The sequence below is a fragment of the Salvelinus fontinalis genome, unplaced genomic scaffold, assembly GCF_029448725.1.
Source record: "Salvelinus fontinalis isolate EN_2023a unplaced genomic scaffold, ASM2944872v1 scaffold_0129, whole genome shotgun sequence".
Classification (NCBI taxonomy): Eukaryota; Metazoa; Chordata; class Actinopteri; order Salmoniformes; family Salmonidae; genus Salvelinus; species Salvelinus fontinalis.
This window is the reverse complement of record NW_026600338.1, coordinates 77,726-105,682: the sequence shown is the minus strand read 5'-3', so window position 1 is coordinate 105,682 and position 27,957 is coordinate 77,726. Positions and strand designations below refer to the sequence as shown.

The 27,957-nt window shown below is 49.1% G+C and overlaps 2 protein-coding genes across 4 annotated transcripts in view; one reads left to right on the top strand and one right to left on the bottom strand.

Annotated features, from left to right (window-relative positions):
* The window catches only part of LOC129843402 (programmed cell death protein 10-like), a 31,644-nt gene extending 24,383 nt beyond the window's left edge, over nucleotides 1–7,261 (bottom strand). The window contains exons 1-3 of one of the 2 annotated variants that reach the window (XM_055912110.1): nucleotides 7,033–7,261; nucleotides 6,642–6,671; nucleotides 6,079–6,170 (exon numbers count right to left, since the gene is read on the bottom strand). In XM_055912110.1, coding sequence (XP_055768085.1) covers nucleotides 6,079–6,170; nucleotides 6,642–6,665 — 116 coding nt within the window. In that variant the 5' untranslated portion in view covers nucleotides 6,666–6,671; nucleotides 7,033–7,261. The remainder of the gene's footprint in view (nucleotides 1–6,078; nucleotides 6,171–6,641; nucleotides 6,672–7,032) is intronic. The other variant, XM_055912111.1, reaches the window with a different exon arrangement.
* Nucleotides 7,262–7,510: 249 nt separating this feature from the next.
* Nucleotides 7,511–27,957, top strand: part of LOC129843401 (neuroserpin-like) — a 49,377-nt gene continuing 28,930 nt past the window's right edge. For both annotated transcript variants that reach the window (XM_055912109.1, XM_055912107.1), the window contains exon 1: nucleotides 7,511–7,619. The gene's annotated coding sequence lies outside the window, so the exon portion shown is untranslated. The remainder of the gene's footprint in view (nucleotides 7,620–27,957) is intronic.

The following is a 27,957-nucleotide window of genomic DNA, read 5'->3' as shown; positions in this document are numbered from 1 at the left end:
GGAGGGCGATGACATTGTACAACCAGGTAAACATTCCATCTGGGCCTCCAGAGTGGCAGTGCGAGAGGCGTCACTGCAGATCCAGGTTTGAGCCCCAGCTGTGTCTCAGCCGGATGTTGTAATATCACTTTCCTGAGCATGTCTGTCAACCTGGGAAAATAAATCCATAGTGCCTTTGCGTGGTAGGCTAGGGCACGTATCATCAGGTCTTGCTTGACCGATACCCAGCCTAATGTCTGGAATAAGCCTCCAAACTCATCACATTTAGATGTGGAGGAAAGTTCACAAAGGTTTGCAGTGGTAGGATTTATCAGGCCATCAATGGTGGAGAAGAGCACTCTAATTATTCAGAGTATTAGTGATCAAGTTAGAAAAATGAGCCTGTCTGGTATTTCTAATTGCCTTGTTAGATATGCCAAGTTGCTCTCTCAGAATATCATAATGGACCTGCAACAGAAATTCTACACTTCCACTCTGCCTTTCTGCAATTTCTCTTTCATTGATTAGTTTCCTCACTCATCCAAGGGCCTCTCGGGTTTGGATGGGGCCTTTTCAACTTTACTGCAGCTGTGGCATAAATGGTCTCCCTTAATTTGCCATTAAAAGTTATCAACTAAATCATCACAGGAGGAAGGCAGAATAGGTGGATATACACTCAATAAAATCCTAAGGCAACTTCAGAGGTAAGATTGTGTTTCTTAATAATGCGTTCAGTATTATGTATTATGGCAACAAGGAAGTAAAACATCCACAGTGGTGATCAGATAAAGCAACATCAACAATAGAGGATATGTTAATAGAAAGCCTCTTGGTAATAACCAGGTCCAGTAGAAAGCCCCTTGGTAATAACCAGGTCCAGAGTATGGCTGTGGTTATGGGTGGGCCCAGTAGAAAGCCCCTTGGTAATAACCAGGCCCAGAGTATGGCTGTGGTTATGGGTGGGCCCAGTAGAAAGCCCCTTGGTAATAACCAGGTCCAGAGTATGGCTGTGGTTATGGGTGGGCCCAGCAGAAAGCCCCTTGGTAATAACCAGGACCAGAGTATGGCTGTGGTTATGGGTGGGCCCAGTAGAAAGCCCCTTGGTAATAACCAGGTCCAGAGTATGGCTGTGGTTATGGGTGGGCCCAGTAACATGTTGGATAAAGTCCATAAAGCTCAAAAGATTCAGAAAAACAATGGTCAGTCTCTTTGTCAACAAGAATATTAAAATCACCCAACACAATGATTCTATCATAGTTCTCAAGTACAATAGTTCAGAGAAATCAGTAAAGGAAGTGGGGCAGTGTTTTATTGGCCTATACAGGGTTATAGCCAGTACTGGTGACTGACATTGAAACAGTATAGCATGATGATCAAAAGACCCATAGCCTCCAAATGAAATGTCCTTACAGCTGAGAGTATTGGTAAAAATAGAGGCTGTCCCGCCACCCTTATTCCCTTTTCTCAGTATGAAAATCTGTATTCGGGGGGGGTGACTTCAATAATAGCGACACTGAAAACAGCCATGCTTCAGTGAGAAACATGCAATCAACTCTGCACTCAGTAATGAAGTCCTTCACGAGAAGGGTTTTACTAGTGATTTCTAACATGTAAAGTACGTGTGGGCCACTCTGCCCCATGGGGCATCTACCTAGAAGTAACCAATAGAATATCAACAAACTTATTAACATTACCTATCAGAATGGCAGGAGATGACCATCTCCAACCTAACAGGGAGGACTGGAGCACTAGACCCTGTCTGACAGGGAGGACTGGAGCACAACCAGACCCTGTCTGTCAGTCTGACAGGGAGAACTGGAGCACTAGACCCTGTCTGACAGGGAGGACTGGAGCACAACCAGACCCTGTCTGTCAGTCTGACAGGGAGAACTGGAGCACTAGACCCTGTCTGACAGGGAGGACTGGAGCACAACCAGACCCTGTCTGTCAGTCTGACAGGGAGAACTGGAGCACTAGACCCTGTCTGTCAGTCTGTCAGGGAGGACTGGAGCACTAGACCCTGTTTGTCAGTCTGACAGGGAGAACTGGAGCAATAGACCCTGTCTGTCAGTCTGTCAGGGAGGACTGGAGCACCAGACCCTGTCTGTCAGTCTGACAGGGAGGACTGGAGCACTACACCCTGTCTGACAGGGAGAACTGGAGCACCAGACCCTGTGTGTCAGTCTGACAGGGAGGACTGGAGCACAACCAGACCCTGTCTGTCAGTCTGTCAGGGAGAACTGGAGAACCAGACACTGTATGTCAGTCTCTAAAACATGTTTTATTCCAGCAGCTACCAGATGAGGAGCAGCAGGAGAAATCCTGCTCAAAACAGGCCCTGTATGCTCTGCACGTGTGATAGTTGTGTTGGATAAATAAGATATATAATGACTAACAAAAATACACACAGGCCAATTTAATTCCCCTAAATTATGAAAATGAACCTATAAACTGATAAGCATGGAGATAAAAATGTATTTCCATCAATGAATAAAAGCATTATTTTGCAATGGGATTTTTCCTCTGGGTCATTTCGGCCGGCAACAGTTTCATTTATGGCATTTCTTATTTTTTGGGCCAAAAGACCGGATTTGCCGGCTAACGTAAATCCTGGTACACCTGTGCTGGTTCTCTTTCTCTGACTGCAACCTTTAGCAGCATTATCTCCTGCATGACATCACCCTGGGCCGCTCCCGAGTGGCGCAGCGGTCTAAGGCACTGCATCTCAGTGCAAGAAGTATCACTACAGTCCCTGGTTTGAATCCAGGCTGTATCACATCCTGCCGTGATTGGGAGTCCCATAGGTGCTCTACAATTGTCCCAGCGTCGTCCGGGTTTGGCCGGGGTAGGCCGTCATTGTAAATAAAAATGTGTTCGTCACTGACTTGCCTAGTTAAAAAAAAGTTTTTTTTTTTTTTTTTTTTTAAGAATATTAATAATAATAATTACCAGACAGCACTTCACTGTGTGTAAGTTCTATTTCTAGCTAGGCAGGCAGTGTCTTCAGAGGGCGTTGATAAAACCATAGCCAGAGGCTGCTCTGGGCACTGCTCCCAGGTCAGCTTCATCCCCATGTATTCCTTTCAGACCAGGATGAAGGCAGGGGAAACTGATCCTGGAGCAGAACACAGGGACAACTTTTCGCTAGAGCACTGCTGAGACTCCTTAGGCCATGTCCCAATAATCTCACCACAAGCTTGACACATTTCCTTCAAGGTCTCTGATTTGAAAGGACTTGATAGCAGCCTAAAGGTACCATACTGAGAGTAGAAGCATTCCAGCCAGCAGTGAAGAGCGGGGGACAATAGCAGAGGAAAGGAACAATTATTGGACATGTTCTTTCTTATCTGATGCTATGCTGCTTCTCTACGTTGCCTATCATCTGGCCATCTTTACTGTCTGCAACAGACAACATCTAACTGATTAGATGGGCTACTGGACCTGCAGAGCATGACATCATCACTTTCAATGATCTCAGTTGTCTGACTGTTATGATACAATGACCAAGCTATACATTCACCGAGACGTTATTTCAGGCAGTCGCGCATTATCACATTGTAAAATGAACAGGTTTAATTTACAGGCCGTTAAACCTCATTTAAATGTCCACTAGAGTCATTTGTCACATAAAGCAAGTCTCGTGGACGGCTGACTGGTCCGACAAGCCAGCTGCTATGGAGAAATGTACAGCAATTACAAAACAACAACAGATGTCTTCTAGCCATAATTCCCATCCACCAGTACCACCTCGTGTACTGTAGCTACCCCATACAGCTACCTCCTCCTTGATTAGTGTCTTGACTTGAGTAACGTTACACTCTGCCACAAATTAGCTAATTACATTTCCAACTACTCATGACATTTCATTATAATGAGGTCACCGTTTGATGACAACTGCAGTGTAATCATTAGTCCAAACACGAGAGTTTCTAAAGGACAAATTCAGGTAACATAAGGTCCATGCTCGTTTCGTTCGCTTCCGTTTAAGAAACGTTTTGCAACAGAATCGGCTTAACGCTCTTTTCACACCACTTCGATACCGAATTGACTTTGTAGCAGGTTAGGATAATTAACCTAGAAAGTTCAGGAGACTGATGTTAAGGTCCAGGAAATGCTCTCCTAACCTGCTACAAAAAAACACGTTGTACTGTTTAGAAGCGGCGTGGAAATAGTGTGTACCGTCTAGCAGTTAGACTGCGATGTTATCGGTAAATTAACGTTATCGAGCTAGCTGAAACGAGGCTAACTGGCCAACTAACTTAGCTAAGTAAACAAGTGTTGTCGAGTTTTGTTAGCTAGCTGTCTTAGCAAGTACCGAGGTAAAGTTGGTTTTATATTCACACAATTTGGACATTCAGACATTCGCCAAAAGCCATGTAAAAATCAATTACTAATTCACCTTTTGTCAAAGAAACTTCAAACTAGTTATGATTTATTCTATAAATGTCTAGCATACTTTTACAATCGTTGTTTTGAGTAAAACTTCAAGTTTTGACTTGAATGAAATACATAAAATCTATCAAATGCCATTTAAAACTGTATAAATCAATAACAATAATAGACTGACGAGTTTCAGAAGAAAGTACTTTGTTTCTGGCCATTTTGAGCCTGTAATAGAACCCACAAATGCTGATACTCCAGATACTCAACTAGTCTAAAGGCCAGTTTTATTTCTTCTTTAAATCAGAACAACAGTTTTCAGCTGTGCTAACAAAAATGTGCTTTTCTTTCAAAAACAAGGAAATTCCTAAGTGACCCCAAACTTTTGAACGATGTATAGTGTATGTATATGCTGTATATATTAGCATGGGTATTGAAAGATACCAGAGGGTGGATAACTAAATAAAGCACTAATATAAGAAATGGACAGTACATGTTTTGTTTTTGGGCTGAATGTATACATTATGATTTGCCTTTGAACTGTATGTAAATCCCTCTGTAATCTACTGGCACTGACCATTAAAAACTAGGACTTCAACCAGGCTGTCCCTATGCTATTTGCTCTCTTCCTCTCCTAAACTGCTAGCATAAAGCCTGTTTGATTGAGTGTGTGGACAGGTGTCTTTTATACAGGTAACAGACAAACAGGTACAGTTAATACAGGTAATGAGCGGAGAGCAGGAGGGCTTCTTAAAGTAAAACTAGCAGGTCTGTGAGAGCTAGAATTCTTACTGGTTGGTAGGTGATCAAATACTTATGTCATGCAATAAAATGCAAATGAATTACTTAAAAATCATACAATGTGATTTTCTGGATTTTTGTTTTAGATTCCGTCTCTCACAGTTGAAGTGTACCTATGATAAAAATTACAGACCTCTACATGCTTTGTAAGTAGGAAAACCTGCAAAATCGGCAGTGTATGAAATACTTGTTCTCCCCACTGTAGGTATTACCATAACCCTTTCAATTCACATTCCTTGCAGAAAGAACTATTTGCAAATCTTTTAAAAGGTCCAGAAAGACAGTGGTCTTAGAAGGGTATTTATTCTTAGAAATACAAATTTTATGTTAATGGATGTGGATGAAAGAATTCTGCCAGTGTTTTAAAGTCCTAGTTTCATATTTGTTCCTTTACCTCCAACTCTATATCCAATTGAGCCAATGAGGACATTGGGGATCACATGTACCATTATACCCATTGATCAAACGAATGAGACAGACAGACACTGTTCAAAAGGAGTTGTTTGTGATTTCTACATTCAGTTGCCACTTTATTAGGTTCACCACCCTATTTACAGTCCAGTGGTCTTGGCTTGCTAGACACTAAAGCTTGCAGAGAAGTATTAAGGTATTCTGTTACTGTTTGTTTAAACTTTAGAATGTGCAAAATGACAGCACAGTCTGTGATGGTCTTTTGTAACTCAGAAAAGTTCCAAAACTTGTACTGACTGTAACAAACTCCAACTGGAATTGAAAACTTGAACAGTCTATCTCCTGTCCCAGGTTAATCAACAGTTCTGATTACACGCTGCTCCAGATGCATAGGAGGCTGTACCTAATAAAGTGACCACTGAATCTATATACTTTCCAGAATGTGTTCTGGGAATAACAGGGGTGTTAAACATTTGGCTGTAAGTGTTGAACAGTTGAATCTATTACCTCAGGAGATGGTACCATTCAGCTTGTCTGGGGATGACAAAGAAGGACTTCAACAAAGCCCAAATAGAAAATGATTGGAAGGGGCCTCTTTGCTGTTAAATTAGAGACATATAAATAAATGACTGTTGTGCTTTGTAACTAGCTTAAAATGTGGATCTGTTGCACTAAAAATGCAAACATTGATTTGGCATACAATTTAAGATGGTAAACATTGTACAACTACATAAACATTGTGTAACTTCATATAGAACAAATTTCACTTGACATTAATATTTCTTTAAAGAAATTGCCAATAATGCATATTTTCACGTTTTTCTGCGACAATCACTGAATTAGATATTGATTTCTTCATCTTTAAATGCAATATTTTAGAATTTGTGTTTCTACCAAGTCAAAACTGGAATTCTTTACTCAAAACAAAGGTTGTAAAAGTATGCTAGACATTTATAGAATAAATTATATTTAGTTTGATGTTTCTGTGACAAATTAGTTATTGATTTATACCGCTTTTAATGGCATTTGGCGAATGTCTTTTGAATATGTGAATATAAAACCAACTTTACCTCGGTTAGGAAGTTGGGTGTCATCGGCCACTGGCAGTGCAAGAAACGTGGATAATTTAAATTACACAACTAACGTTAGATTAGTTATGACATATACAGTTACGTTGATTAGGACAATTATGGAAATGATTAGCTACAATCGACCAACACACAGTTAGCTATAATCACCAGCTAGTTAGACATCCTCTAATAACGATGAGGGGACTTTCTCATTATCAGTTAGCTGGTTACTATACTCTATTTGAATCATCGCCAAGGTAGGTATCTAGGTGCGTGAATACGCTAAATTACTAGCTAACTGAACAGGTATTGTAACGTTAACTATCTTAGCTAGCTAAACAAAAACGATTCGCTATCGTTAGTTGGTGAAATAGCAACTTTAGCTACATACCTGTTTACAGTAGACAGAAGTGGTAGATTGCGTATTTATACCGAAGTAGGCTCATTTGCCGTGGCTAGCTAGTCGTGTGTTTTATTTTCTAATTCAAAGTTTTCTGCATGATCAAACTGACTAGCCAAGAGGGGACAAGGTTTTCCGAGTAAACACCAATCAGCTGGCGACCAAACTGGGTGACGGTTGTAGTTTTTCTTGACATCCCCCATTATGTCAGTGGCAAAGGCACAGTAAATATAAGACCTACAACTCCCAAGTAGTTCAATAACTCAAGGGGCGTTCTACACCAAGCAGCTAAAACGTGAACAGACTTATTTTGGCAAAAATAATAAAATACAAAAACTCAATCTCTCGTAGACAAACTCGATTCCAGACATATAAAAATGTAACAACAACAGCGACTGAAATAAAAAGTGTACATTGTGTTTCAGGAAGCGCAGTGAAGGACCAATCAGCGTGTGGAGAGGGCGGGACAAGAGCCAAAATATTTAGCTCCGCGAGCGACCTGCTGCGGCGGTGAAGAGAACCAGCGAGGCGACGCACGACCGTACAGTATTTCTACATTACCTACCTGACACTGTTCGGTAAGGCACATTTACAATTTTATAAAATACGTAGAAATATGTTCAATGCATTGTGGGTATATCAGTTATACATCAATGGTTTGATTGCGGCCTTTTTCCACGTTTAGATTTGAAGATTGGGTGATGTTATCATAGTTTATGTGATATGTTCATGTTTTGCACATTTACAGAGGTGCGGTTTAATGCCATGGCAAAGATGAAGTTACTAGGCGACCACAAGGAATCATTGATGTCACCTAGTGTTTTATGAGAATGTTGTCTGTACTGAGTCCAACAGTCTAACAAAGATGCTGCTCTCTCCACTAAAGGCAGTAGCATCATCGATAGCCAATGAGGGGATTGTTTTTCATTTGAGGACACACAGACACAATTACAAGATTGTAGGTCTCTAATGTCCTTGAAATGGATTACGCCTAGTATTGACTTTAAATTCCTTCTCTCAGGTTAATGTTATAGTAAAAAGGTTTAATTCCCACCTCGGCACAACACGCCCAGTCCCCGAGGCACAGACCTCAAGGCCAGGAAAACATGATTGTTTTTGGAAAACACAGCTAACTTCCTGCATTTCAACACATTTTTTTGTATATAATATTTTTTCTTGTGTTAATAATTCTATTCTACACATTTTGCCATAATGCTGAGATAAAATGTTGCAGTTTAAAGCCCATTTCCTGCTATTCTACACATTTATCCATGACACACATTTTGGTTCACATGAATGACAATGATAATGCAAATTATCAACCTGTTACTTAAAAATTATATTTAAAAAAAGCAAATCAGTTAGTTCACTAAACCTATACAACCTCCACCAAACCCAAAGGAAACGTAATTTTATTATTCTCTTCTACGAAACAAACGGAGCACACAACCATATGTTGTTATTAATCCCATGATTTATCGTTTGTTAATCTGTGTTGATGAGCCCGGGTTATTAAAGGTTACCTGGGTTATTAAAGATTCAAGCCAAGGGAAATGCATGGGAAAAAAATCACGCATTGCCACGAGAGAGACACCAAAGCAGGTCACAGCAGGTACACACATCTGGAACATAGTTTATGGAACAACAGCATCTCTGAGTCCACTGGTAGGAATACATTATGGGATGCAGTTGTATGTTAATGCACTGGAAGGGAGAATGAGGATGTGACTTGGATAAATAGGGGCAGATATACTCAGTAGTGGCTGCCGTATTGGAATACACACACACACACATAGAGGGAGTCGAACAGCAGTTTGTCCTTTACAATCCACAAGGGATTTGTTTATCGTCTTAGAGAGAGAAAGGGGGGGGGGTGAGATATGTGAGCGAGAGAAAGTCCCTTGTAGCTCAGTTGGTAGAGCACGGCGTTTGTAACTCCTGGGCTGCTGGTTCAATTCCCAAGGGGGACCTGTATGAAGAAAATTTATGGACTCAAAACTGTAAATCGCTCTGGATAAGAGCATCTGCTAAATGAATAAAATGTAGAAAGCATCGATGGGAAGATGAGAGAGTCCGGCATTGACTAAGAGATAAGAGAGAGAATAGATGAATATTGATGGGGTCAATACAGAGGGGAGATGATGGACTGTTGTTGATGTTTAAGACTCCAGCCAGGGATTATACTCCTACATAAAGTACCCCTGGACATCACAATGTCACGCATACAGTAACCATATCATAAATATTACACTGTAGTGATGTGGTAGATTTCACCATACACACCCATATGCAATACTGTAACTATAGATATTCTCCCACACAGCCTTTAACTAGTCCACAGCTCTGTGTTATGACACTGTCCTCAGCACTGGTAAGGATCTGCTGGTGGATGGCTGGCTCTACTCTCTGGGGTGGGTGGGCTGCTGATAGAGACAGATCCTCATCACCTCTCTCCCTCACACCTACAGTACATACCCAACACACACACATATTAAATGCAAGGGACATCAGTGATAGAGACAGCTCTTGTCCATTATGATCAGGACATTGCACATCTGACTTTGTGCGTGCATGTCTCTGTTACTCTCTCTCTCTTTCCATGCCTCCATACGTCTCTATCATGTCCTCTTTTAAAACCTTTCTCTCTCTGCTTCCTGTCCTCTCCTCCTGTCCTCTCCTCCTCCTCTTCCACAGATGGTCATTTTTGTAACCTGTCCTCTTTAGTCTCTTTAGTACATTTAGCCTCTTTAGTACATTTTAGTCTCTGGTACATTTAGTCTCTTTAGTCTTTAGTACATTTTAGTCTCTTCAGTACATTTAGTCTCTTTAGTCTTTAGTACATTTTAGTCTCTTTAGTCTCTAGTACATTTTAGTCTCTTTGGTACATTTAGTCTCTTTAGTCTTTGGTACATTTTAGTCTCTTTAGTCTTTAGTACATTTAGTCTCTTTAGTCTCTTTAGTACATTTTAGTCTCTTTGGTACATTTAGTCTCTTTAGTCTCTAGTACATTTTAAAATGGCCTCCAGTCATTAACTTCACTCACGGACCCTAAATAGAAACCGATCCAATTACAGCTTAAATCTCTGAAGTGCGCTCCCTCTGTGCCTGTGTGTGTGCGCCTGTGTGTGCGCCTGTGTGTGCGCCTGTGTGTGCGTGTGTGTGTGTGTGTGTGTGTGTGTGTGTGTGTGTGTGTGTGTGTGTGTGTGTGTGTGTGTGTGTGTGTGTGTGTGTGTGTGTGTGTGTGTGTGTGTGTGTGTGTGTGTGTGTGTGTGTGTGGAAAGGGGCCAAGCGTTGCAGCGGTGCTGTGTAAGGGGTGTGTGGTAACTTTGGCTCCACGTCAGCCCCTCTTTCCCTGTTTGGAGGGTAGCTGTAGTTAACAAGCATCCTGCGCTCTCTCTATCCTCTCCTCTCTGTATTTCCCTCTCTCTCTATCCTCTCCTCTCTGTATTTCCCTCTCTCTCTCTCGTCCTCCATCTGAGTACCAACTCTTTCTGACAACCCACAATATCTCTCCCTGCAATGTCTCTCCCAACCCTCTATTTCTCGCTCTTGTTCTCTCTCTCTGGCTCTCTCTCTGTCTCTCTCTGTCTGTTAACAGGGCTTAATAAGTGGTTGACCTCAGTTGACCCCTGTGGTATGGGCAGAGTGCGCTATGGGATTTAGGACATTTGATTCGATTTACAAACAAGCGGGAGAGCCGCCTGGAAATGATTCTAGCATGCTGTAGCAGCAATAGGTTATTACCCGCTATTCATTTCCTGTTTTCCCTACAGCAGTGGTTCCCAAACTGGGAGACCAACTCAGTCCGGGTTTCGACTTACTCTCGAAAGTTGTAATAGTAGAATGCACAAGGTGCCATTTTGAAATTGGGTAGTGTGTCTGTCATCGGTACCTCTTGTCGTGTTAGTAATCACGTACCTTAGAGAGATCAACTAGCCATGTTAGCTAACGCTTTTTTATCTAGGGTTTTTAGACCATAGATATTGTTGTCACTTTTTATGGCAAAATGTATAGAATTGCATGAAAATGTGCTTTAAAACTGCAGCATTTTCTTTGTATCCCCATGACAACATGTTCCCCAATGCTGGAAGGGGGGGCCCCAAGTGAAAACGTTTGGGATCCCCTGCCCTACACTATACCAGGCAGATTGTTTTTACATGAAAGGATAGAGTGACTGTTTGTTGTTGGTTGTTCTTAACGCAGGTTTTCAGAGCTTGGGATGAGCTGAGATCAGGGATTGTCCTGTTGTCAAGTCAGATTTTTAGCTTAGACTCCCTGTCTGCCTGCCTGTCCGTCCGTCTGTATGTGTGAAGGGATATGAGAGGGAAGGGCAGCACCAGAGGCAGGATTTGGGTGGTTGTTTTAGACTGTTAGGCTGGTCTGAGATTAACTGAGTATGATTTTGGCTGGGGACACGGCATGACAGGGTAGGGAGAGAGAAGGCTGGGGACACGGCATGACAGGGTAGGGAGAGAGAAGGCTGGGGACACGGCATGACAGGGTAGGGAGAGAGGAGGCTGGGGACACGGCATGACAGGGTAGGGAGAGAGGAGGCTGGGGACACGGCATGACAGGGTAGGGGGAGAGGAGGCTGGGGACACGGCATGACAGGGTAGGGAGAGAGAAGGCTGGGGACACGGCATGACAGGGTAGGGAGAGAGGAGGCTGGGGACACGGCATGACAGGGTAGGGGGAGAGGAGGCTGGGGACACGGCATGACAGGGTAGGGAGAGAGAAGGCTGGGGACACGGCATGACAGGGTAGGGAGAGAGGAGGCTGGGGACACGGCATGACAGGGTAGGGAGAGAGGAGGCTGGGGACACGGCATGACAGGGTAGGGGGAGAGGAGGCTGGGGACACGGCATGACAGGGTAGGGAGAGAGAAGGCTGGGGACACGGCATGACAGGGTAGGGAGAGAGGAGGCTGGGGACACGGCATGACAGGGTAGGGGGAGAGGAGGCTGGGGACACGGCATGAGAGGGTAGGGAGAGAGGAGGCTGGGGACACGGCATGACAGGGTAGGGGGAGAGGAGGCTGGGGACACGGCAAGACGAGGTAGGGGGAGAGGAGGCTGGGGACACGGCATGACAGGGTAGGGGGAGAGGAGGCTGGGGACACGGCATGACAGGGTAGGGAGAGAGGAGGCTGGGGACACGGCATGACAGGGTAGGGAGAGAGAAGGCTGGGGACACGGCATGACAGGGTAGGGAGAGAGAAGGCTGGGGACACGGCATGACAGGGTAGGGAGAGAAGAGGCTGGGGACACGGCATGACAGGGTAGGGAGAGAGGAGGCTGGGGACACGGCATGACAGGGTAGGGGGAGAGGAGGCTGGGGACACGGCATGACAGGGTAGGGAGAGAGAAGGCTGGGGACACGGCATGACAGGGTAGGGAGAGAGGAGGCTGGGGACACGGCATGACAGGGTAGGGAGAGAGAAGGCTGGGGACACGGCATGACAGGGTAGGGAGAGAGAAGGCTGGGGACACGGCATGACAGGGTAGGGAGAGAGGAGGCTGGGGACACGGCATGACAGGGTAGGGAGAGAGGAGGCTGGGGACACGGCATGACAGGGTAGGGGGAGAGGAGGCTGGGGACACGGCATGACAGGGTAGGGAGAGAGAAGGCTGGGGACACGGCATGACAGGGTAGGGAGAGAGGAGGCTGGGGACACGGCATGACAGGGTAGGGGGAGAGGAGGCTGGGGACACGGCATGACAGGGTAGGGAGAGAGGAGGCTGGGGACACGGCATGACAGGGTAGGGAGAGAAGAGGCTGGGGACACGGCATGACAGGGTAGGGAGAGAGGAGGCTGGGGACACGGCATGACAGGGTAGGGAGAGAGGAGGCTGAGGACACGGCATGACAGGGTAGGGGGAGAGGAGGCTGGGGACGCGGCATGACAGGGTAGGGAGAGAGAAGGCTGGGGACACGCCATGACAGGGTAGGGGGAGAGGAGGCTGGGGACATGGCATGACAGGGTAGGGGGAGAGGAGGCTGGGGACACGGCATGACAGGGTAGGGGGAGAGGAGGCTGGGGACACGGCATGACAGGGTAGGGGGAGAGGAGGCTGGGGACACGGCATGACAGGGTAGGGGGAGAGGAGGCTGGGGACACGGCATGACAGGGTAGGGAGAGAGGCTGGGGACACGGCATGATAGGGTAGGGAGAGAGGAGGCTGGGGACACGGCATGACGAGGTAGGGGGAGAGGAGGCTGGGGACACGGCATGACAGGGTAGGGAGAGAGAAGGCTGGGGACACGGCATGACAGGGTAGGGGGAGAGAAGGCTGGGGACACGGCATGACAGGGTAGGGAGAGAGAAGGCTGGGGACACGGCATGACAGGGTAGGGAGAAAGGAGGCTGGGGACACGGCATGACAGGGTAGGGGGAGAGAAGGCTGGGGACACGGCATGACGTGGTAGGGCGAGAGGAGGCTGGGGACACGGCATGACAGGGTAGGGAGAGAGGAGGCTGGGGACACGGCATGACAGGGTAGGGGGAGAGAAGGCTGGGGACACGGCATGACGTGGTAGGGCGAGAGGAGGCTGGGGACACGGCATGACGTGGTAGGGCGAGAGGAGGCTGGGGACACGGCATGACAGGGTAGGGAGAGAGAAGGCTGGGGACACGGCATGACAGGGTAGGGGGAGAGAAGGCTGGGGACACGGCATGACAGGGTAGGGAGAGAGAAGGCTGGGGACACGGCATGACAGGGTAGGGAGAAAGGAGGCTGGGGACACGGCATGACAGGGTAGGGGGAGAGAAGGCTGGGGACACGGCATGACGTGGTAGGGCGAGAGGAGGCTGGGGACACGGCATGACAGGGTAGGGAGAGAGGAGGCTGGGGACACGGCATGACAGGGTAGGGGGAGAGAAGGCTGGGGACACGGCATGACGTGGTAGGGCGAGAGGAGGCTGGGGACACGGCATGACGTGGTAGGGCGAGAGGAGGCTGGGGACACGGCATGACAGGGTAGGGAGAGAGGAGGCTGGGGACACGGCATGACAGGGTAGGGAGAGAGAAGGCTGGGGACACGGCATGACGTGGTAGGGCGAGAGGAGGCTGGGGACACGGCATGACAGGGTAGGGAGAGAGAAGGCTGGGGACACGGCATGACGTGGTAGGGCGAGAGGAGGCTGGGGACACGGCATGACAGGGTAGGGGGAGAGGAGGCTGGGGACACGGCATGACAGGGTAGGGAGAGAGAAGGCTGGGGACACGGCATGACGTGGTAGGGCGAGAGGAGGCTGGGGACACGGCATGACAGGGTAGGGAGAGAGGAGGCTGGGGACACGGCATGACAGGGTAGGGAGAGAGAAGGCTGGGGACACGGCATGACGTGGTAGGGCGAGAGGAGGCTGGGGACACGGCATGACAGGGTAGGGAGAGAGGAGGCTGGGGACACGGCATGACAGGGTAGGGAGAGAGGAGGCTGGGGACACGGCATGACAGGGTAGGGAGAGAGAAGGCTGGGGACACGGCATGACAGGGTAGGGAGAGAGGAGGCTGGGGACACGGCATGACAGGGTAGGGAGAGAGGAGGCTGGGGACACGGCATGACAGGGTAGGGAGAGAGGAGGCTGGGGACACGGCATGACAGGGTAGGGAGAGAGAAGGCTGGGGACACGGCATGACAGGGTAGGGAGAGAGGAGGCTGGGGACACGGCATGACAGGGTAGGGAGAGAGGAGGCTGGGGACACGGCATGACAGGGTAGGGAGAGAGGAGGCTGGGGACACGGCATGACAGGGTAGGGAGAGAGAAGGCTGGGGACACGGCATGACAGGGTAGGGAGAGAGAAGGCTGGGGACACGGCATGACAGGGTAGGGAGAGAGAAGGATGTTTTGCTCTTGTTTTGTATCAGTGGATGAAGCTGTTGTCAGGTAGTCTCTTCATCACTTGTTCAATACAGGGGAGTTAGGGGTAGTCAGAGGAAGGGAGGGAAAGGAGGGACACGATTCTGTTCTTCTATTATAAAGAGAGATGTCACTGTTCTCTGTAGTGTGCCGTGGAGGGGAGGGAGGGAGGGCTGAGCTGAGCTGCATAACAATAGGATCAGTCCCACAGTCCTCTCCCAGGACACAGTGTTGGATCTGAAACAGATAGGCGATAAATTGGTACAAATGAATGTATAAAACCTCTCCCAATCTGAATTCTATTCTCATCAGAATGAAGAACTGCACCGAGGATGGTGCACAGCAATCTAAGAGAGAGAGAGAGAGGTGTAGTTCATTCCTCTGATTGAGAGATGGATGGAGAGATGGGGGAAGGGGAGTGAGAGACTAGAACAAATCAGCTTTCTGTAGCCAGCAGACTGATTGTTATTCTCATGTCGCATTGACACTGCCAGTGTGTGTGTGTGTGTGTGTGTGTGTGTGTGTGTGTGTGTGTGTGTGTGTGTGTGTGTGTGTGTGTGTTTAGAATATGAATGTCATAATGAAGTGGAGACAGCAGGCCTGACGGACAGGACATTATGACGTGGAGACAGCAGGTCTGGAGGACAGGACATTATGAAGTGGAGACAGCAGGTCTGGAGGACATTATGAAGTGGAGACAGCAGGCCTGGAGGACATTATGAAGTGGAGACAGCAGGTCTGGAGGACAGGACATTATGACGAGGAGACAGCAGGTCTGGAGGACAGGACATTATGAAGTGGAGACAGCAGGTCTGGAGGACAGGACATTATTAAGTGGAGACAGCAGGTCTGGAGGACATTATGAAGTGGAGACAGCAGGCCTGGAGGACATTATGAAGTGGAGACAGCAGGTCTGGAGGACAGGACATTATGAAGTGGAGACAGCAGGTCTGGAGGACAGGACATTATGAAGTGGAGACAGCAGGCCTGGAGGACAGGACATAATGGAGTGGAGACAGCAGGCCTGAAGGACAGGACATTATGAAGTGGAGACAGCAGGTCTGGAGGACAGGACATAATGAAGTGGAGACAGCAGGTCTGGAGGACAGGACATTATGAAGTGGAGACAGCAGGCCTGGAGGACAGGACATTATGAAGTGGAGACAGCGGGTCTGGAGGACAGGACATAATGGAGTGGAGACAGCAGGCCTGAAGGACAGGACATTATGAAGTGGAGACAGCAGGTCTGGAGGACAGGACATAATGAAGTGGAGACAGCAGGCCTGGAGGACATTATGAAGTGGAGACAGCAGGTCTGGAGGACAGGACATAATGAAGTGGAGACAGCAGGTCTGGAGGACAGGACATTATGAAGTGGAGACAGCAGGCCTGGAGGACAGGACATTATGAAGTGGAGACAGCAGGTCTGGAGGACATTATGAAGTGGAGACAGCAGGTCTGGAGGACATAATGAAGTGGAGACAGCAGGTCTGGAGGACAGGACATTATGAAGTGGAGACAGCAGGTCTGGAGGACATAATGAAGTGGAGACAGCAGGTCTGGAGGACAGGACATTATGAAGTGGAGACAGCAGGTCTGGAGGACAGGACATTATGAAGTGGAGACAGCAGGCCTGGAGGACAGGACATTATGAAGTGGAGACAGCAGGTCTGGAGGACAGGACATTATGAAGTGGAGACAGCAGGTCTGGAGGACAGGACATTATGAAGTGGAGACAGCAGGCCTGGAGGACATTATGAAGTGGAGACAGCAGGTCTGGAGGACATTATGAAGTGGAGACAGCAGGTCTGGAGGACAGGACATTATGAAGTGGAGACAGCAGGCCTGGAGGACAGGACATTATGAAAGGGAGACAGCAGGCCTGGAGGACATTATGAAGTGGAGACAGCAGGTCTGGAGGACATTATGAAGTGGAGACAGCAGGCCTGGAGGACATTATGAAGTGGAGACAGCAGGCCTGGAGGACAGGACATTATGAAGTGGAGACAGCAGGCCTGGAGGACAGGACATTATGAAGTGGAGACAGCAGGCCTGGAGGACAGGACATAATGAAGTGGAGACAGCAGGTCTGGAGGACATGACATTATGAAGTGGAGACAGCAGGCCTGGAGGACATAATGAAGTGGAGACAGCAGGTCTGGAGGACATTATGAAGTGGAGACAGCAGGCCTGGAGGACAGGACATTATGAAGTGGAGACAGCAGGCCTGGAGGACATAATGAAGTGGAGACAGCAGGTCTGGAGGACATTATGAAGTGGAGACAGCAGGCCTGGAGGACAGGACATTATGAAGTGGAGACAGCAGGCCTGGAGGACATTATGAAGTGAAGACAGCAGGTCTGGAGGACAGGACATTATGAAGTGGAGACAGCAGGCCTGGAGGACAGGACATTATGAAGTGGAGACAGCAGGCCTGGAGGACAGGACATAATGAAGTGGAGACAGCAGGCCTGGAGGACATTATGAAGTGGAGACAGCAGGTCTGGAGGACAGGACATAATGAAGTGGAGACAGCAGGTCTGGAGGACATTATGAAGTGGAGACAGCAGGTCTGGAGGACAGGACATTATGAAGTGGAGACAGCAGGTCTGGAGGACATTATGAAGTGGAGACAGCAGGTCTGGAGGACAGGACATAATGAAGTGGAGACAGCAGGTCTGGAGGACAGGACATTATGAAGTGGAGACAGCAGGTCTGGAGGACAGGACATTATGAAGTGGAGACAGCAGGCCTGGAGGACATTATGAAGTGGAGACAGCAGGCCTGGAGGACATTATGAAGTGGAGACAGCAGGCCTGGAGGACATTATGAAGTGGAGACAGCAGGCCTGGAGGACAGGACATTATGAAGTGGAGACAGCAGGTCTGGAGGACATTATGAAGTGGAGACAGCAGGCCTGGAGGACAGGACATTATGAAGTGGAGACAGCAGGCCTGGAGGACAGGACATTATGAAGTGGAGACAGCAGGCCTGGAGGACAGGACATTATGAAGTGGAGACAGCAGGTCTGGAGGACAGGACATAATGAAGTGGAGACAGCAGGTCTGGAGGACAGGACATTATGAAGTGGAGACAGCAGGCCTGGAGGACAGGACATTATGAAGTGGAGACAGCAGGTCTGGAGGACAGGACATTATGAAGTGGAGACAGCAGGTCTGGAGGACAGGACATTATGAAGTGGAGACAGCAGGCCTGGAGGACATTATGAAGTGGAGACAGCAGGCCTGGAGGACAGGACATTATGAAGTGGAGACAGCAGGTCTGGAGGACAGGACATAATGAAGTGGAGACAGCAGGTCTGGAGGACAGGACATTATGAAGTGGAGACAGCAGGTCTGGAGGACAGGACATTATGAAGGGGAGACAGCAGGTCTGGAGGACAGGACATTATGAAGTGGAGACAGCAGGCCTGGAGGACAGGACATAATGAACTGGAGACAGCAGGCCTGGAGGACAGGACATTATGAAGTGGAGACAGCAGGTCTGGAGGACAGGACATTATGAAGTGGAGACAGCAGGCCTGGAGGACAGGACATAATGAACTGGAGACAGCAGGCCTGGAGGACAGGACATTATGAAGTGGAGACAGCAGGTCTGGAGGACAGGACATTATGAAGTGGAGACAGCAGGTCTGGAGGACATTATGAAGTGGAGACAGCAGGCCTGGAGGACAGGACATTATGAAGTGGAGACAGCGGGTCTGGAGGACAGGACATTATGAAGTGGAGACAGCGGGCCTGGAGGACATTATGAAGTGGAGACAGCAGGCCTGGAGGACAGGACATTATGACGTGGAGACAGCAGGTCTGGAGGACAGGACATTATGAAGTGGAGACAGCAGGTCTGGAGGACATTATGAAGTGAAGACAGCAGGTCTGGAGGACAGGACATAATGAACTGGAGACAGCAGGCCTGGAGGACAGGACATAATGAAGTGGAGACAGCAGGTCTGGAGGACAGGACATTATGAAGTGGAGACAGCAGGCCTGGAGGACAGGACATAATGAACTGGAGACAGCAGGCCTGGAGGACAGGACATTATGAAGTGGAGACAGCAGGTCTGGAGGACAGGACATTATGAAGTGGAGACAGCAGGTCTGGAGGACATTATGAAGTGGAGACAGCAGGCCTGGAGGACAGGACATTATGAAGTGGAGACAGCAGGTCTGGAGGACAGGACATTATGAAGTGGAGACAGCGGGCCTGGAGGACATTATGAAGTGGAGACAGCAGGCCGGGAGGACAGGACATTATGACGTGGAGACAGCAGGTCTGGAGGACAGGACATTATGAGGTGGAGACAGCAGGTCTGGAGGACAGGACATTATGAAGTGGAGACAGCAGGTCTGGAGGACAGGACATTATGAAGTGGAGACAGCAGGCCTGGAGGACATTATGAAGTGGAGACAGCAGGTCTGGAGGACAGGACATAATGAAGTGGAGACAGCAGGCCTGGAGGACAGGACATTATGAAGTGGAGACAGCAGGCCTGGAGGACATTATGAAGTGGAGACAGCAGGTCTGGAGGACATTATGAAGTGGAGACAGCAGGCCTGGAGGACATTATGAAGTGGAGACAGCAGGTCTGGAGGACATTATGAAGTGGAGACAGCAGGCCTTCAGGACATTATGAAGTGGAGACAGCAGGCCTGGAGGACAGTATGAAGTGGAGACAGCAGGCCTGGAGGACAGGACATTATGAAGTGGAGACAGCAGGCCTGGAGGACAGGACATAATGAACTGGAGACAGCAGGCCTGGAGGACAGGACATTATGAAGTGGAGACAGCAGGCCTGGAGGACAGGACATTATGAAGTGGAGACAGCAGGTCTGGAGGACAGGACATTATGAAGTGGAGACAGCAGGCCTGGAGGACAGGACATTATGAAGTGGAGACAGCAGGTCTGGAGGACAGGACATTATGAAGTGGAGACAGCGGGCCTGGAGGACATTATGAAGTGGAGACAGCAGGCCTGGAGGACATTATGAAGTGGAGACAGCAGGTCTGGAGGACAGGACATTATGAAGTGGAGACAGCAGGTCTGGAGGACAGGACATAATGAAGTGGAGACAGCAGGCCTGGAGGACAGGACATTATGAAGTGGAGACAGCAGGCCAGGAGGACAGGACATTATGAAGTGGAGACAGCAGGTCTGGAGGACAGGACATTATGAAGTGGAGACAGCAGGTCTGGAGGACAGGACATTATGAAGTGGAGACAGCAGGCCTGGAGGACAGGACATTATGAAGTGGAGACAGCAGGTCTGGAGGACAGGACATAATGAAGTGGAGACAGCAGGTCTGGAGGACAGGACAATATGAAATGGAGACAGCAGGCCTGGAGGACAGGACATTATGAAGTGGAGACAGCAGGCCTGGAGGACAGGACATTATGAAGTGGAGACAGCAGGCCTGGAGGACATTATGAAGTGGAGACAGCAGGCCTGGAGGACATTATGAAGTGGAGACAGCAGGTCTGGAGGACATTATGAAGTGGAGACAGCAGGTCTGGAGGACAGGACATAATGAAGTGGAGACAGCGGGTCTGGAGGACAGGACATAATGGAGTGGAGACAGCAGGTCTGGAGGACATTATGAAGTGGAGACAGCAGGCCTGGAGGACAGGACATAATGAAGTGGAGACAGCGGGTCTGGAGGACAGGACATAATGGAGTGGAGACAGCAGGTCTGGAGGACAGGACATTATGAAGTGGAGACAGCAGGCCTGGAGGACAGGACATTATGAAGTGGAGACAGCAGGCCTGGAGGACAGGACATAATGAACTGGAGACAGCAGGCCTGGAGGACAGGACATAATGAAGTGGAGACAGCAGGTCTGGAGGACAGGACATTATGAAGTGGAGACAGCAGGCCTGGAGGACAGGACATAATGAAGTGGAGACAGCAGGTCTGGAGGACAGGACATAATGAAGTGGAAACAGCAGGTCTGGAGGACAGGACATTATGAAGTGGAGACAGCAGGTCTGGAGGACATTATGAAGTGGAGACAGCAGGTCTGGAGGACAGGACATAATGAAGTGGAGACAGCAGGCCTGGAGGACAGGACATTATGAAGTGGAGACAGCAGGTCTGGAGGACAGGACATTATGAAGTGGAGACAGCAGGTCTGGAGGACAGGACATTATGAAGTGGAGACAGCAGGCCTGGAGGACAGGACATTATGAAGTGGAGACAGCAGGTCTGGAGGACAGGACATTATGAAGTGGAGACAGCAGGCCTGGAGGACATTATGAAGTGGAGACAGCAGGTCTGGAGGACAGGACATTATTAAGTGGAGACAGCAGGTCTGGAGGACATTATGAAGTGGAGACAGCAGGCCTGGAGGACATTATGAAGTGGAGACAGCAGGTCTGGAGGACAGGACATTATGAAGTGGAGACAGCAGGTCTGGAGGACAGGACATTATGAAGTGGAGACAGCAGGCCTGGAGGACAGGACATTATGAAGTGGAGACAGCGGGTCTGGAGGACAGGACATAATGGAGTGGAGACAGCAGGCCTGAAGGACAGGACATTATGAAGTGGAGACAGCAGGTCTGGAGGACAGGACATAATGAAGTGGAGACAGCAGGTCTGGAGGACAGGACATTATGAAGTGGAGACAGCAGGCCTGGAGGACAGGACATTATGAAGTGGAGACAGCGGGTCTGGAGGACAGGACATAATGGAGTGGAGACAGCAGGCCTGAAGGACAGGACATTATGAAGTGGAGACAGCAGGTCTGGAGGACAGGACATAATGAAGTGGAGACAGCAGGCCTGGAGGACATTATGAAGTGGAGACAGCAGGTCTGGAGGACAGGACATAATGAAGTGGAGACAGCAGGTCTGGAGGACAGGACATTATGAAGTGGAGACAGCAGGCCTGGAGGACAGGACATTATGAAGTGGAGACAGCAGGTCTGGAGGACAGGACATTATGAAGTGGAGACAGCAGGTCTGGAGGACAGGACATAATGAAGTGGAGACAGCAGGTCTGGAGGACAGGACATTATGAAGTGGAGACAGCAGGTCTGGAGGACATTATGAAGTGGAGACAGCAGGTCTGGAGGACATTATGAAGTGGAGACAGCAGGTCTGGAGGACAGGACATAATGACGTGGAGACAGCAGGTCTGGAGGACAGGACATAATGAAGTGGAGACAGCAGGTCTGGAGGACAGGACATTATGAAGTGGAGACAGCAGGCCTGGAGGACAGGACATTATGAAGTGGAGACAGCAGGTCTGGAGGACAGGACATTATGAAGTGGAGACAGCAGGCCTGGAGGACAGGACATTATGAAGTGGAGACAGCAGGTCTGGAGGACAGGACATTATGAAGTGGAGACAGCAGGTCTGGAGGACAGGACATTATGAAGTGGAGACAGCAGGCCTGGAGGACATTATGAAGTGGAGACAGCAGGTCTGGAGGACAGGACATTATGAAGTGGAGACAGCAGGCCTGGAGGACATTATGAAGTGGAGACAGCAGGTCTGGAGGACAGGACATTATGAACTGGAGACAGCAGGTCTGGAGGACAGGACATTTCTTCCTCTATAAGCCAGGTTTCCATTCAATTGGTGACATATTTTCATGTGAATTTTCTAAAATCCCCATAAAGAAAAAACAGCTAATTTCTCCCTCCGGTGGTGTGTTTACACTAAACAGACTTGTTGCAACAGATTAAAAACCAGTGTGTGATGACGTAGGGCACACAATATTCACTTTTTTTCACATGACTTCAGATACCAAATAAAAATCGAATGTTCAGTGTTTTTCCGTCACATATTCAACTTTACCAATAGTTTTGTCTCAAACTGTTAAATAGGAAAACACTCCGGTCTTGATATGTGTGTGTTTTTAGCCAACAGCTGGCAGATACAGGAAGTCTACATGGTGACGTTATGATAAGAGCGAGAATATTTGTATTTGTCAAACATCGATCATCATGTCAGTAGTTGTTCTATAGATGTGTGTGGGTGAGAGGCAGGTGTATGTGGGTGTCTGTTCATATGAACGGGAGTGTGAAGGAGGGGATGAATATGTGTAGGAGGGTGGGAGAAAATGGATGTGTAGATGTTTAGGGTATATGTTGTATGTGAATGAAGGAGAATGGACGAGGAAGTACATGTAAAGAGGGGTGTAAATGTGTCTGAGAATTGTTTTATTTTATTTACCTTTATTTAACTAGGCAAGTCAGTTAAGAACAAATTCTTATTTACAATGACGGCCTACCCCCCCGGCCAAACACTAACCCGGAGACGCCGTGCCAATTGTGCACCGCCTTATGGGACTCCCAATCACTGCCGGTTGACGCCTTTAGCACTGAGATGAAGTGCCTTAGACCGCTGCGCCACTCGGGAGCCATAAAAGAAGGGAGGGCGGGAAAGAAGGAGGTGGTGATAAACTGGGTATGGTGGAGGGGGGAGACAGGGAGTGGGGAGGACAGGGAGTGGGGAGGACAGGGAGTGGGGAGGACAGGGAGTGGGTGGTGGGGGGGGGGGGGACAGGGAGTGGGGAGGACAGGGAGTGGGTGGTGGAGGGGGGGGGACAGGGAGTGGGGAGGACAGGGAGTGGGTGGTGGAGGGGGGAGGACAGGGAGTGGGTGGTGGAGGGGGGGGAGAACAGGGAGGGGGGGGGGGACAGGGAGTGGGTGGTGGAGGGGGGGGGGACAGGGAGTGGAGGGGGGAGGACAGGGAGTGGGGAGGACAGGGAGTGGGTGGTGGTGGGGGGGGACAGGGAGTGGGGAGGACAGGGAGTGGGTGGTGGGGGGGGGGGGGACAGGGAGTGGGGAGGACAGGGAGTGGGTGGTGGAGGGGGGGGGACAGGGAGTGGGGAGGACAGGGAGTGGGTGGTGAGGGGGGAGGACAGGGAGTGGGTGGTGGAGGGGGGGGAGAACAGGGAGGGGGGGGGACAGGGAGTGGGTGGTGGAGGGGGGGGACAGGGAGTGGAGGGGGGAGGACAGGGAGTGGGGAGGACAGGGAGTGGGTGGTGGTGGGGGGGACAGGGAGTGGGGAGGACAGGGAGTGGGTGGTGGAGGGGGGGGACAGGGTGTGGGGAGGACAGGGAGTGGGTGGTGGAGGGGGGAGGACAGGGAGTGGGTGGTGGAGGGGGGGGGGAACAGGGAGGGGGGGGGACAGGGAGTGGGTGGTGGAGGGGGGGGGACAGGGAGTGGAGGGGGGAGGACAGGGAGTGGGTGGTGGAGGGGGGAGGACAGGGAGTGGAGGGGGGAGGACAGGGAGTGGGTGGTGGAGGGGGGAGGACAGGGAGTGGGTGGTGGAGGGGGGGAGAACAGGGAGTGGAGGGGGGAGAACAGGGAGTGGAGGGGGGAGGACAGGGAGTGGGTGGTGGAGGGGGGGAAGAACAGGGAGGGGGGGACAGGGAGTGGGTGGTGGAGGGGGGGAGGACAGGGAGTGGAGGGGGGAGGACAGGGAGTGGGTGGTGGAGGGGGGAGGACAGGGAGTGGGTGGTGGAGGGGGGGAACAGGGAGTGGGTGGTGGAGGGGGGAGGACAGGGAGTGGGTGGTGGAGGGGGGGAACAGGGAGTGGGTGGTGGAGGGGGGAGGACAGGGAGTGGGTGGTGGGGGGGGGGGGTGGACAGGGAGTGGGGAGGACAGGGAGTGGGTGGTGGAGGGGGGGGACAGGGAGTGGGGAGGACAGGGAGTGGGTGGTGGAGGGGGGAGGACAGGGAGTGGATGGTGGAGGGGGGGAGAACAGGGAGTGGGTGGTGGAGGGGGGGAACAGGGAGTGGGTGGTGGAGGGTGGAGGACAGGGAGTGGGTGGTGGAGGGGGGGAACAGGGATTGGGTGGTGGAGGGGGGAGGACAGGGAGTGGGTGGTGGGGAACGGGGAGTGGGTGGTGGAGGGGGGGAGGACAGGGAGGGGGGGAGAACAGGGAGTGGGTGGTGGAGGGGGGGAGGACAGGGAGTGGGTGGTGGAGGGGGGGAGGACAGGGAGTGGGTGGTGGAGGGGGGGGACAGGGAGTGGGTGGTGGGGGGGGATGGATTTGGTTTGGAAGAGAGAAGGAAGGACCTAATTATACCATAGTGTAATTGTATTAATATTTTGATACACCAAACTTTACAGTTGGCACTATGCATTCGGGCAGGTAGCGATCTGCCGGCATCCGCCAAACACAGAAAGTCACTGAGCTCTTCAGTAAGGCCATTCTGTTGACAATGTTTGTCTATGGAGATTGCATGGCTGTGTGCTCGATTTTATACACCTGTCAGCAAAGAGTGTGGCTGAAATAGCCGAATCCACTAATTTGAATGGGTGTCCACATACTTTTGTATAAGTAGTGTATCATCATGATGACTCCAAGTTTACTTCGATATTATGTTTTTTTATATCAATATTTGCACATGAACCGCCGTTTCTCACATAATTAATTTTATGGACACAAAACGATCATGTCGAGTGAAGGAATTATATGTCGACATTTATACCATTGTACCGAAACATCCTGCTTCCATCTCAGCTGTCGTGACTGTTGTGATACGGTACGACTTTACTTACATAAAATCTGTGGATGGTACCGTGCTTTATTTCTCTCTTTATTTCTCTCTCTTTCTCTCTCTTCTTCTCTCCATATCTGTCTATTCCTCTCTTTCTCTCTCCATATCTGTCTTTCTCTCTCTTTCTCTCTCCATATCTGTCTTTCTCTCTCTTTCTCTCTCCATATCTGTCTTTCTCTCTTTCTCTCCATATCTGTCTTTCTCTCTCCATATCTCTCTTTCTCTCTCCATATCTGTCTTTCTCTCTTTCTCTCTCCATATCTCTCTCTTTCTCTCTCCATATCTGTCTTTCTCTCTCTTTCTCTCTCCATATCTCTCTCTTTCTCTCTCCATATCTCTCTCTTTCTCTCTCCATATCTGTCTTTCTCTCTCTTTCTCTCTCCATATCTGTCTTTCTCTCTCTTTCTTTCTCCATATCTGTCTTTCTCTCTCTTTCTTTCTCCATATCTGTCTTTCTCTCTCTTTCTTTCTCCATATCTCTCTTTCTCTCTCTCTCTATATATATATCTCTCTTTCTCTCTCCATATCTCTCTGTTTCTTTCTCCATATCTCTCTTTCTGTCTCTTTCTCTCTCCATATCTCTCTGTTTCTCTCTCCATATCTCTCTTGCTCTCTCCATATCTCTCTTTCTCTCTCCATATCTGTCTGTTTCTTTCTCCATATCTCTTTCTCTCCCCATATCTCTCTCTCCACTCCTCTCTCCATATCTCTCTCCATACCTCTCTCTCCACTCCTCTCTCCATATCTCTCTCTCTCCACTCCTCTCCCCATATCTCTCTCTCCACTCCTCTCTCCATATCTCTCTCCATACCTCTCTCTCCACTCCTCTCTCCATATCTCTCTCTCTCCACTCCTCTCTCCATATCTCTCTCTCCACTCCTCTCTCCATACCTCTCTCTCCACTCCTCTCTCCATATCTCTCTCTCTCCACTCCTCTCTCCATATCTCTCTCTCCACTCCTCTCTCCATATCTCTCTCTCCACTCCTCTCTCCATATCTCTTTCTCCACTCCTCTCTTCATATCTCTCTCTCCATATCTCTCTCTCCACTCCTCTCTCCATATCTCTCTCTCTCCACATCTCTCTCTCCACTCCTCTCTCCATATCTCTCTCTCAACTCCTCTCTCCATATCTCTCTATTCCTCTCTCTTTCTCTCTATATTTCTCTCTCCATATCTCTCTCTTTCTCTCTATATATTTCTCTCTCCATATCTCTATTTCACACAGAATGTTTCATGTTGATTATTTCTTTGGGTGAAGCCAGGGGACACCCATCTTGTTGAATAGTGTCGGCTCTTCTCCTTTCATATGAGTCAGAACACTTCTACAAGGAGGACTCCATAACAACAAACCCACCTCCCTTAATAACCGCCCCGATGGGGAAATTCTCCTGACTTTGAGGCAAGACTTCAGTCCACTTGATTGACAAAGCCCTTGTGAAAACGATGAGCTGTATCTAAAAGGCAGAGACGGTATACTGACGGAGATAGTTGAAGCGTTGGAGCGGGAAGATGCACACAAGTTGTGACAGTGATGGTTTTGACATCATCCTGGTGTCTCACTGAAATCCCTCCCCGGGAGGCCTGGTTCTGAAGGACGTTCTTGAATATCAGATTGTGTCTGCGTGTGTGTGGTGGGAGGAATAAGGGGGCAAATGACTTTAAAGTGACACAGAATGATACCCAGAGAATACCTCTTAGAATGTCTGAATTCTCAGAAAGTATGAGAGCTGTACTTGTTGTTATCGCTGAGGCCTATCTGTCTCTCTGATCAGCAGCATGTAGCTCACACAGAGACAAGCAGTGGAGTGGTCCACAGCTCTCTGTCCTCTCTGTTCTCTCAACCCTAACACAGCTCTCTGTCCTCTCTGTTCTCTCAAACCTAAGACAGCTCTGTGGTCTCTCAAACCTAACACAGCTCTGTAGTCTCTCAAACCTAACACAGCTCTGTAGTCTCTCAAACCTAACACAGCTCTGTGGTCTCTCAAACCTAACACAGCTCTGTGTTCTCTCAAACCTAACACAGCTCTGTAGTCTCTCAAACCTAACACAGCTCTGTAGTCTCTCAAACCTAACACAGCTCTGTGGTCTCTCAAACCTAACACAGCTCTGTGTTCTCTCAAACCAAACACAGCTCTGTGGTCTCTCAAACCTAACACAGCTCTGTAGTCTCTCAAACCTAACACAGCTCTGTAGTCTCTCAAACCTAACACAGCTCTGTGGTCTCTCAAACCTAACACAGCTCTGTAGTCTCTCAAACCTAACACAGCTCTGTGGTCTCTCAAACCTAGCACAGCTCTGTGGTCTCTCAAACCTAACACAGCTGAAACGCACTTGAAGTGGCGCCGGACAGATTGCTTGAAATTTTGGCCACTAATCACATTGTATAACCACGATTTGTGGCGCTAAATATGCACATTTTCGAACAAACTCTATATGCATTGTGTAATATGATGTTATAGGACTGTCATCTGAAGAATTCTGAGAAGGTTAGTGAAAAAAATAATATATTTTGGTGGTTT